The sequence below is a fragment of the Rhineura floridana genome, chromosome 1, assembly GCF_030035675.1.
Source record: "Rhineura floridana isolate rRhiFlo1 chromosome 1, rRhiFlo1.hap2, whole genome shotgun sequence".
Taxonomy (NCBI): domain Eukaryota; kingdom Metazoa; phylum Chordata; class Lepidosauria; order Squamata; family Rhineuridae; genus Rhineura; species Rhineura floridana.
In genome coordinates this window covers 58,947,771-58,960,301 of record NC_084480.1, presented here as the reverse complement: position 1 = coordinate 58,960,301, position 12,531 = coordinate 58,947,771, and the positions used below count along the sequence as shown (strand labels likewise).

At 38.9% G+C, this 12,531-nt stretch overlaps 1 protein-coding gene across 13 annotated transcripts in view; it reads right to left on the bottom strand.

The window, feature by feature from the left end:
* ADGRV1 (adhesion G protein-coupled receptor V1) overlaps positions 1–12,531 on the bottom strand; it is a 432,032-nt gene that overhangs the window by 129,297 nt on the left and 290,204 nt on the right. For all 13 annotated transcript variants that reach the window (XM_061622198.1, XM_061622202.1, XM_061622203.1 and 10 more), the window contains one exon: positions 208–324. In XM_061622198.1, the coding sequence (XP_061478182.1) occupies positions 208–324 (117 nt within the window). The remainder of the gene's footprint in view (positions 1–207; positions 325–12,531) is intronic.

Here is a 12,531-nt window from a genome sequence, read left to right as displayed (position 1 = left end):
TGCGGCTTCACCCTCGGCCGCAACTATGCTCCGCTCCCCAGAGCTTCGCGCAGGTAAGCGAAGCTGCACTTCTCAGTCTTGTTTGCCTTGGCAATATTTATTTATTATCCCTCTTTTTTGGGGGGGGGATAATTGCCTCCCAAAGCAGCTCACATCAAGCAATTGCTGAATGAGCACAATAGAAAGAAAAGTAATATACTGACTAACCTGAATAAGCATCCAGCTAAACTGGCAGAGGTAGAGGTAGTGGGTGACTGAGCCCAAAGCTGAGCAGCTTTCCTCTGAGAGTTGCTGACTTGTGTAAGCTGAAGCCAGAAATGAAATCTGGAAGAAAAAAAGTATCAGTATCAGTTAAAAATTGTGTCCACAACATGAAGGCAGAAAATGCAAAAAGGGAGGCAAATGAAAAAATAAAAGTGTTTGGAATAGGGATGAAAACCAAAATGGCCAGTTTTTGTACATATTAACATCTGAGCCCAATTTATTGAATATATGGACTTTAAAATAAATAAATGAAAATCTAGCATTATGATTAGAAGCTCAGAACTAAACAAAGGGTGGGTGTCTCGACTTTCTGCCTCTCTCTTTGTTTCATAACTTTCTATAAGTAAATCAAATCCACTAAGTGTTAAAGGACCCCAAGAGAGAAACCAAGAATTACTATTACCATTTCCTCTTTGTACCTTGGTGTATCTTCCTTACAAGTATAAAAATTAACACTGGTCCAAGGGTATGGACCCTCATCTTGGCATTCATTTATGTAGCATACATGTACAGATCTCAGAAGTGTGAGAGCTGAACATATAAGCAGTGGGAGAGTGCAACAGTGAGCAACCCCCTTGTGGTGGACTGCCTATATAGGAATACCAATTTACCTCTTGCTCATATTGTTCAGCATATCTGTTACTTATCTGGGAAAATGTAATCTACTATAGCAGTAATCATTAGATGGACCAGGGTCCACATATGGCCCATGATTGCTTGCCTTGCACCCCTCTGGTGCTTTAAAAACTGTAGCTGTTCCACTGATTTCTAATTGCTGTTGGCAAGTGCAGCAATGCCAGGGCCATTTTAAAAGCCCTGTAAGTATAGGAATTGCCAGGTTCAGCCCCAGGCGCTGAACTGTTGTCAGCCAATGAGCTCTGTCAATTAAGTTTGAGTTCTTCAGTCAAAGACAGCAACATCCTGCAAAGACAGCCATGAGGGCTGGCATGTACGAAGGAGCACCCACAAATCAAACGTCACGAGCAGAGCTTACACATTTCCTCACACTACCTCAAACACAATCGATTGGTTTGTAGAATCATATCTCAGCTTAATAAACCAGAGATACACATGAGACTTTCCCCCATGCATGCAGACCTTTGCCTCTCTGAGGTATGATTAAACAAGCAAACCTCTAATAAGCCATGAAACCAAGGTCCTTAATTTGCCCCAGAGGGCAAGGGGGTTGTAATCAGATATGACCAAAGGCTGAAACTGGATTGGGGAAAAAAGACCAGTGAAAGCATCTCACCATTTATAAAAGATGTAAGCATAATCCACAAATAACATCAAAGAAATAAAAAACCTGTCACACATAAAAGAGTCTTGAGAAAGGGAAAGTATATGCAAAGGAATATTTAGGTTACAATGATTACATGGGAAAATAAAATCTGAATTAAGACATCAGGTTAAGTGGCTACTACCTGCCAGGACTTCAGTATATAAGATTCAAATTACTACAATTTAATCATTTTAAAATCCTACGCTGGTCCACTTAAACTCCACTAGTCCTTTAGCTTTAGTTAAAGCTTACTACATTCCCAACTGTCCTGACCATATAGTATTTTACTTTAAGAGAAGAAGATATCTACCAGCCCAGAATATAATTCCAGATAGGATTTAGCAATGGTTAAGTTGTAATTGATTTTAATCTTGCATGCTGTAATCATTTGGGGATATCTGGACATATTTGGTTATAACCCTCTTGCCTGTTGGAACAAATTAAAGACCAGTTTCACACCAGCTTCATCCAAACAGGCACATGATGCTTACTAGCTTTAGAACAAGGAATATTAAACCAGCTTCAAAACATTATTTAATATCTTGGCTTGTTCCAAAGCTGGAGACCATCTTCTCTTCTGCTTTGGATAAAATGGGGAACTTCCTGATTTGTTCCTGTTGTTTGAAGGGAGGAATGAAGGGGCTGCATGCAGGTTCAAAAAGCTTTTATAAAACATCTGCAAAACTTTTACAGTACCTGAGGTAGTTTATAGCACTCTGCCTAAACATGTTGTACTGAAAGTGACAGTCACAATAAGCTTTCCTTTCTTTAACCAGACATTTTGCTGCACTTTGGCCCAAGTACCTGGCGCAAATACATGATTGCTGTGCTATATCTCTTTGGTAACTCCTAAAGTACACTTATCATTTGATAATGAAACAGCAAATATCTTATTTTGAGCTGCAATGTTACTAAATATAGTAAACTAGTAATAATCTAGGAACTTGTATTCTTTGTATAGTGGAGTGCAAGAAGCAATTTCTAAAATATAGCAATTGCATCACGTATTTGTAACAGACCAGAAGGAATATTTTGATGCATGACAAAAATATATTCTTATGTTTTTAAGACATGCCTATGCAGTTTTAAAATATACTATCATGTCTGCTGCTTACATAGACAGATAAGCAGTTTTGAGAAAAGAGCTCATTCAATTAGCTTTGAAATTTATTGCCATTAGATACATTGACAAATTAGTAATCATTTCCACAGATTTTGCTGGCACATTTTGCTTCAGTCAAAACATCTGATACTATACAATCTGCAGTTTTTGCTTTATAGAGACTCTGGGCCCATACAAAACACTGATTGCTTCCTTATGCTTCCCCGCCAAGACCTCTGGCTTTGACCTGAAACAATTCCATTTAGCCTTAGCACAGAATTGAAAGTGCAGCCTGTCAGCTGTCCTTTCTTGTAATTAATAATACTGTGCCACGTAAGAAATAGCATCTGCATTGTGATACAAACATGTCACTGAAAATTATTTTGTGCTAAAAACTGATCCTGTAAAAGCAAAAGCAAAACCACAAATTCTTAATTCCTTCAGAATATAAATGGCACTGCTTTTCAGGAAGTCTGTTCCTACTTGGGTAAGTTTCAAAAGGTGTTGCTGTTCTTTCCCATGGGAGTTTTCATGTGGAGTGCTGCAGGGTTCTGTAATGTCCCCTATGGTTAGCACCTACATGAAAGTGCTTGGGGAGGTCATCAAAGAATCTGGAGTATGCTGATGACACTCAATTACCTCTCCATTTCCGCAAATCCCAAGAGGCAAGAGAAATCCCTGAATTGTTGTCTGCAATAAGTAATGGGTTACAAGAGGGCCAAAACTCTGACACTCAGTCCAGATAAGGCAGAGATAATTTGTCTTTGAAATTTCTATATTGCTTTTCAACATACAATTTCTAGCGCAGTATACACTATAGAAAGTAAAACAATTATGTAACAAAAACAATTAATCAAAACTAATAATAAAACCAAAGCTTCTGGAAAGATAAAAAGAAGGAGAATTAATAGACATCCTAAGGGATGGCATGCTAGAATTCTGGGGCTACTTTAGAAAATGGGAATTCCTCTCCAGCATTGATTAAAAATCAGAGCTGGAAATGCTAATCTCTTGAGATCAGCATTATAACACTCTGAAACTCATACCACAAGCCTAGATATACAAGATTTGGTGACATCTCTAACAAAAAATGCTGTTTTAGATCTTGTCAATCAGAAGGAAGGCCTACAGGCATTAATATTAACAGAAGAGATTCTTTGGGAGTGTCTCGTTTTTTGAAGTACAGTGGGCAGTCACAAGATCTAGCCTTTCGGTACTGACACTTAAGTTATGGAATTCCCGCCACTGCCAGACCCAAGGGTTCTGGCGATGGTGGACCTTTGCAGCCATTCTGGGGAAAACCTGGCATGGCTTCAAAGCCCCTCCCCTTGGGCATGGTGTGGCCACACGCGCCTGTCACATGGGGGGCGGAGCAGGTTGGCTATTTAAGCCCTGCTCCGTCTCCCCTCAGCTTCTTTCCAGTTCTGAGGCCTGCCTTCCAGGTTGTGCGGCCTGTTGGCAGGATAAGGCTCACCTTTGGGACTAACCTGTAACACCCACTCAGAGTTGTGAGGCCCTGAGAGGGGGTTGGAGCAGCAAGGCCTCCCTAACCACCCTGAGGGGATGGGGCCCGGAGAAGGGGATTGGGCTTGGACCACCCTCTTTCCCACGGCAGGGTGTCCTTGCCCAATTGGGTAAAAGTTAGGTCCCACACTTGTCTCTGCAGATCATTGATTATGCAATCAAGCATAATTTAATTGGCTGTTTTTAATAAACGTGGCCCTTGATTTACCTACACTTCACCTTGTCTTGCCTCTTCAGTTCCTGGCTATGCGCTGCAATACTCTGACTAGAGAGGCAGGCTTATTTTTCACTTTCCCTACTTGTTTTCAAGTGGCAGGTGACAGAATTTTTATGTTTAGTTTGAAGAATTTTTAATTGTTTTAAACTGGACATTCTGTTTTTTAATTGTTCTCCTTGGCTTTTTCCTTTCATGATGTTATCTGATGTTTTATTGCTAAACATATAGAACATATCTATACAGCAGCCTTTGCCAACCTAGGGCTTCCAAATGTTTTGGACTACAACTCCAAACAGCTCCTACCAGTGTTGGAGCTGTAATCTAAAACTTCTGGAGAACACCAGATTAGCAAATGTTATACAAAGTCAAACCATTTGGCTACGCATTAGATTAGCGATGACTTCCCAGGAGGATTGCTCCGCCTGTGCTGCCTCTGGGACGGGCTCCCGTCTTGGATGAAACTTTTTCAGTTTTAAAACCAGTCAGAAGGGCTTTTTGACTGGGGAAAATTTCTTCCGGATAAGGAAGAAACGTAGAGATTTTCCACAGAGCTTTGTTGTGTTTGTTGGAGGCTGGAATTCTGTGAAAGAAGGTCTTCCAGCAGCTCGGACGGAGCTAGGATTTCCAACCAGCTCAACTGATTAAGTGAGCCGTTTTTTTTTCTTCAAAGAAAAATGGATTAACAGGCAAGCATTCTCCTGTCTTTTCTCATTATTTTGTTATCAATACAGCTAAAGAGATTTGTCAAAGAACCAGCAATTAAGAAACCCTGGGTGAGTCATAGCTTTCTCTTTTATTCACGGAGCTAAGGGGAAGAAAATAGAAATAGTTTATCTTTATTTTTATTGCAAAAAGCTGGCATGGAATTCAGCATTATAAAGATTACAAACGGCTGAGAGGTTTCTAATTTGAACAGAATTTTTTTTTTTGATTTATAAGACTTTTGAGTAATATATATCTGGAACTATTTTTTTTCCGGTCTACTTTTTTTTTTGACGAATCTGCTCATTCTTCCTGCTACTAATTATTTGGATGCTGTGAATTAAAGTTGGTTTGGCACTTTTGGACATACAAGAGATAAGGCAGTTCGTCTTGTCTAGAGGGTGACGTCAGCTGGCTTGAAAGATTAACTCCTTTGTAACTGGATAAAGAAATAAACTGTTCTTTGCTTGGGACATTGGAAATTGAAGGGATTGTGTTTTTTTTTGGTTTTAAGAATGACAATCAAGAAGGTGGTTGAGATCATGGATGTACAAGAAGGGACTTTCTCTTTAGATATGTTTCAGAAAATAATGAATGAGATTAAGCTAACAAAACAAGAACTCAGACATAACAGACAAGTGATGAGAAGTGAATTTGGCGAAATGAGACAGGAGCTGAAAGAAATTCAGGATTCTATGAGAAAGGAGAACAAAGATAAATTTGGAAAATTAAAAAAGGATGAAAGAAAAATTAAAGGGAAGGTTCAAGCCCTGGAGATTGGATTAAATATGGTCTTGGAAAAAGATTTGGATTTCCTGGCTGTGATGGATCCTGGAGACAAATATTACTGTTTGGAATTCAGCGCTGTCCCTGAAGGAATTGGTGAAGAGATTGGAGATAAAGATATCATCGGTTCGAAAAAATTCATGGACTGGAAGGACTTGAGGGAACTTGAAATGGAGAAAGTTTACAGAATTAATTCCTGTTTTGTGACAATGAAAAACCCTTCAAGAGATGTGCTAGTGCATTCTGTAAAAAAGAGGAACAGAGATGCGGTTCTGCAACAATACTTCAGTGATACGTTCAGAAATTATGGCAAGAAAATATTTGTGATGAAGGAAATCCCTATCAGACTCTTATTATATGACTATGACAGCAAGATTATTGGGTGCGTGAAGATGGAAGATGGAAGATGGAATCAACACGGATAAAGGAAGAAGAGCGATTTGAAATTACTGGATTTAGTAGACTTAAAGAGTTGGACTAATTGACATGTCTATCTAGAAAAAAATTGATGGACATATATCTCAAGGATTGGAAACTTCTCTTTGACTTTTTGTAGAAGAATAAAATGATATGATGTTAATGAGATTTGATACCAACTAAGATAACTGCTGGAGTAAGGTGATTTTATAATTTATCAAGAGACAGGTTTGTTATATATTATAGACCTATAGCTGAACTACGACAAATCGGAAGTCAATGGGTTTTTTTTAGTTTTTTTTCTTTTTGTTGTATTAGTTTTAATTTGTGTTTTTCTTTTTGTATTGTCTTGATTTTGAAAATTTGAATAAAAATTAATTGAAAAAAAAAGAGAACACCAGATTAGCAAATGTTATACAAAGTCAAACCATTTGGCTACGCATTGCCTCCTCTGATCTGGCTGCCGCACCCCAAGGTCTCATGCAGGGTTCTTTTCTGTCACGATAGCTACCTGAAGTTGTAGAGAGCTGCCTTATACTGAGTCAGACCATTGGTTCATCTAGCTCAGTGCTGTCAACACAGATTGGCAACAACCCTCTGAAGTTTCAGACAGGAGTGTTCCCCAGCCCTAGGTGGAGATGCCAGTGATTGAACCTGTGACCTTTTGCATGCAAAGCAGATGCTCTGCAACTGATCTACAGCTCCTTCCCGTAAAATTGCTCGGAGAGCTTTTCTACAGATCAGTATAGAAAATTTAATAAATGAATTTGACCGACTCACTCAGAAGCCAACGCTAGTCAGTTTGACATTTCCAGACACCTGATAAAATATACAGATCTTTCTTCAATGTTTTTCTCTCACTGTGATTATTTAGAGTTAAAATAAATTCTTACTAGGAAGGGGAAAATATCAGCATGTGTCTATTGTGAATAATGTTGGTTTTGGACGGTTTCTTCTCAGAATCATATTATTTCTTATTGAGCTTCATGAATTTGCCTTAAAGAAACTGTCCTCTTAATGCTTCTGTTTCAGTTAAATACAGCTTCAAATATAGCAGCAAGATCATCAATGTTCTTTACCAACTCTAATAATAGAAAAGGTAATATTTCAAAACAGTTGGTGTTAATCTTTTATTATTTCTTGAAGAAAGGCTTAAAACAAACCACTTAACAAACCACTCATTTAAGACCCCTAACAATGCCTCTTTTGTTAAAGTACAATACAACTTCAAACCTATACAATTCAAGCACAAGAATATGTCATTTCATGGAGGAGTCTTACTCCAGATGATTTTCAGAATATATTAGCGATCCAATTTAAAAAGTTTGGGGAAACAAGAACAGAGTTAATGAAACTGAAATCAAAGTTTTAACTCTGGTAGAAGAAAAATGGAAGGAAAGAGAGATAAAATAGGGGGGAACCCCAAAACATTCAGGAACAGGATGATAAGTTGCTAGTTAAAATAATGAAGATACCAGACTCTATGAAGAAGTTAGAAGATAAATGTAAAGAATTAGAGCTAAAGTTCAAAATTGCGAAGCAGATCTTGAGACTTTTAAAAAAATATGTTCACAAGAAGTCACAAAGGAACAACACAAACATAGGTGTGATATAACCAAAATTAAAGGGAGGATAGAAGAACTAGACAGGACAGTCAGAAAATATAATATTAAATTGAGACGAATTAAAGAGGATATTGAGGGAGAAGATTTAATCAGCTTTTTGGAATAATTATTTAGGAATTACTTACAGATCAATCAGGAAACTGCAGGTGGCACTGAAGATGCCTTTAGAATAAATTCTAGATATGCTAAGAGAAATAAGTTATCCATGGACATCTTTATAAACTTTATTACTCTTAACGTAAAAGGCAATACAGAAGAGGCCTTGAACGGCAACACAACTGAAAGTGTATGACATTGAACTAGAAATTTTGACAGACTTACATCCAGAATTTTAAAAAATAGGAATGGTCTGAAATTTTTTACAATATGTTTGAGAAAGGAAAATTAGCTATAAATGGGGGATTCTATTGTGTTTGAATGTTCTATTGGGGAAAGAATGGTTTGTGGTGCAAATGTTGTGGTACTACTTATGATCCTGAATTGATAATTATTTCTAATAGAATTATCAATTCAGGATCATAAGTAGTAAATTATTAGACATAAGATGAAACTAATAGGTGTTAATGTAAGGGGATAGAATTCACCTAAATTTTGTAATTTGTTGAAACATAAATATAATATTTCTACAAGAAACACATAAAAATGGAGATGAGAAGCTTTAAAATTAGAAGTTTTTTCCTCAGGGATTTAGAGGAAGAAGAGAGGGGTAGCAATTAGAATAAAAGATCTACCTTTACTAAACATCAATGAATGGGTAAAAGATCAGCACGGACGGTTTCTTTTTGGCACTGGCACCTTGCAAGTTAAACTGCTTATGACTGGATGTATTTATGTACCAAATACAGAACAGCACGCTTTTTATGATAAAATAAATAAAATCATTGTTTCTAATTTGAATAAAGAAATGATTGTTAGAGGGGATTTCAGTGGAGTGATTTCACCTAAGTTGGACAAGACTAAACCTAATAAAATGTCTGGATCTCTCCCAAGAACATCTATGTAAAACATCAAACAAGATTTTCTGATAGATGCTTGGCATTATCATCCTAGAGGAAAAGATTATACTTCTTTTCTACACCAAATCTTATTCTAGAACTGATTTATTGTTAATATTACCATGGGGGTTACAAAAACTAAAATCAATATATATTGGTGCCAATATATATGCAGATCATGCACCCGTTATAATTTAATGGTCTGTAAACAATCAAGATCCACGCCAGAGGGAATGGAGACTAGACAATTTTTTATTATAAATTTATTAATACAAAGAAGGAAGAAAACCTTCAGCTTAATGATCAACCAGAAATCTGTCCAGTAATGAAATGAGACATTCTAAAAGCAGTAATAACACAAAAAGCCTCATATTTAAAAAAGAGGAGAGACAAAGAAAGAACATAAATTCCAAATAAAAATATCTATAACAGAGACATGAAGAGACTTGCTCCTCCAGAATATTACACAATTTAGACATAGCTAGAAAAAATGGATTTAATAAACTGCACACAAGGGGAGAAACACTCCGTTTCCTCAAACAATGTTGGATTGAGAAAGGAAATAAACCGGATATGTTTTTGGCAGCTCAATTAAAAAGGAAACAAAAACAAATTTAATATCTGAAGGAGGGTGACAATTTGTTAAGCCAACCTAAATACATAGTGAATAAATGTAGAGATGATTATAAAGAACTTTATCAATCAGATAAACCTGATAGTAATCTGATACAAACCTTTTTATAAAAAAAACCCGTTTAATATCCCCAGAAGAATTAGAAAATCTTGAAAAAAACTGTAACTACGTCAGAACTGTATAGGGCTTTGTATACCAAAACCAGAACCTTGAACTTGAGCCAGTAGCTAATGGACAGCCAGTGCAATTCTTTCAGCTATGGGGTGACTGTGATGTTCCTGTATTAATGTATATATGGTAAGTGCTGTTTGTATAGAAGATATGTGGTAAGTTGAATGAAAGAGGAGGGGGGAGTAAATGAGCAGTAGAATGCTGGATGATTGGCTGAGTGTTTGGATGGCTGAGAGTATAAATGGAAGGATGACAGTTGAATCTGGGTGGACGTGAGTGGGTTGTTTGAGAGGTGTTTGGTGGACGTTAGTGGGTTGTTTTGGTGAAGTTTGGAGGTGGGTGTGAGTTGGTGTATGTCAGGAGAGTGTGGAGAAAGAGGGAGGTGGAGTTCGGATTAGTAATAAGTCAAATATCACAGTAATAGATGAAACCATAAGCTTGTAGATCATTATCAAAGTTATCTTGTTATTAATGTTATTTAATAAATACTATTTTGGTTTACCGAAGGCCTGATCCTTGGCTGGGGTTTCACAGACCAGAAGGGAGGGTAAGGTAATAACCAAGGCTGAAGGGAAACAGTAACAAATGGTGGCAGCGGTGAAGAGGAGAAGATAACATTATAAGTACCCAGAGCAACCCCGAGTTATGAGTTATCTGCATTGATACAAGGGGGTTGGGAACAGCATAGGCACGCAGTCATGAATGTAACTGGATAGAGAGACTCAGGCAAGGTCTCTAGGAACATTGGTTGTAGAGCGTAACTGGTGGTGCTGCCTAGCAGTGGGATCTGTTGAGATCTGTGCTAGAGCGGAGAGAGAAACCATAAAAAAGGACAGTCCGGACTGGTGGAGTCCCTGGTGGTGCCAAGTGAAAGGCAGTAGCCACGAGCAGGTAGGAACCTGACAGGGAAAGCCAGGGAAGGGCATCACAGTGACATGTTGGTGATATCCTGCCCCACTGAGCAGTCGCGCCACTGCACCAGCTGCAGCTTCTGGACCAATCTCAAGGGCAGCCCCACACAGAGTGCATTATAGCGATCCGGCCTTGAGTTTAAAAGTGCATGGACAACAGTGGTCACACTATCGTGATCCAGAAACAGCTGCAGCTGTCTTACCAGTTGAAGCTGGTAAAAGATACTCCTAACCACTGAGGTCACCTGGGCTTCTAGCAACAAGGATGGATCCAGAAACTATGAACCAGACTACAAACCTGCTATTTCAGAGGGAGTATGACCCCATCCAAAGCAGGCAATTAACCAATTATCCAAACGTGAGAACCACCAACCCACAGCACCTCCGTCTTGCTAGGATTCAGTTTATTGGCCTTCATCCAGCCCACCACTGAATCCAGGCACCAGTCCAGGGCTTGCATTGCATCTCCCAATTCAGATGTTACAGAGAAACAGAACTGGGTATCATTTGCATATTGCTGACACCTCGCCCCAAATTTCCTGATGACTGCTTCCAAGGGCTTCATATAGATGTTAAATAGCATCAGGGACATGATGGTACCCTGCAGCACCCCACAGCACAACTGCCAGGGGGGCAAAAGGCAATCACCCAATGCTATTCTCTGAAAAAGACCCTGGAGATAGGATCGGAACCACTGTAAAACAGTGACTCCAATACCCATCTCACTAAGTTGGCTGAAAAGGATATCATGGTCAATAGTATCAAAAGCTGCTGAGAGATCAAGTAAGAATAACAGGGTTGCACTCCCCCTGTTCTTCTCTCAAAAAGGTCATCCATCAGGGCGACCAAGACCAATTCAGTCCCATAACCAGGCCTGAACCCAGATTGGAATGGGTTAAGATAATCGGTTTCATCCAAGTGTATTTGCAATTGCTGTGCCAAAACCCTCTCGATCACCTTCCCTAAAAAGGGAATATTTGCAACTGGGCAGTAATTGTCACAAACCAGTGGGTCCAGGGTAGACTTTTTCAGGAGCGGCTGGGACCACTCCCTCCCACAAAGATTCATTGACCACACCCTGGATCCACTCGGTCATACCCCTTTGGCAAACTTTAACAAGCCAAGGAGGGCAAGGGTTGAGAGAACACGTTGCTGGTTGCATTGTCATAAACTCCTTCTCCACGTCATCAGGCTGCATCAACTGAAACTGATCCCAAGAAGTTGCAACATTTCTTTTGCCACTTGCACTCTAGCCGTCATCCAGCCTGTTATACTGCCCTTAGTTCACTGGTGTATCAAGGTACAAACCGGGCTCCACAATGCTGGAGATGGTACTCAGGGGCAACTGTGTTAACAGCCAAATGCATCTCATTGTTCCACAGCATGACAAGGGCTTCAATAGAGTCACCTGCTCTACCTACTGGGATTTAGAAATTTCAGGACACAATTACCAGATTAAATGAGAACAAGATATGTCACTGGTGATTCCGTCAGATAAATATATATATGAACGTAATTGTGATTAACAAAACAGAAGTTTTTATTGTATTAACAGAACGTTTCGGCTTTCACCTTCATCAACTGCTAACATACAAATGCTGTTACCAAGGTGGCAGTTATAGAGCTTTGAGGATGGAATTCTCAGAGGGACTTCATTTGCAGAAGCTACTGAACTGGTACTATCCTCCAGGTTCAGGCCATGTGGTGCCAATGTGTCCAGAGAGTATATCCGAAAATTCTCCCTTTTAGTCAATGCTGCTGGATCTGTTGGCATCTCTATAGCTGTTATATAAAAGTCCAACAGGCTGTGACCCTCAATGTTGAAATGTTTTGCAACTGGTTGCTCCACTTTTTTTGTTTATTTATTTATTGAATTTCTTAGTCGCCCATCTGGCTGGCTA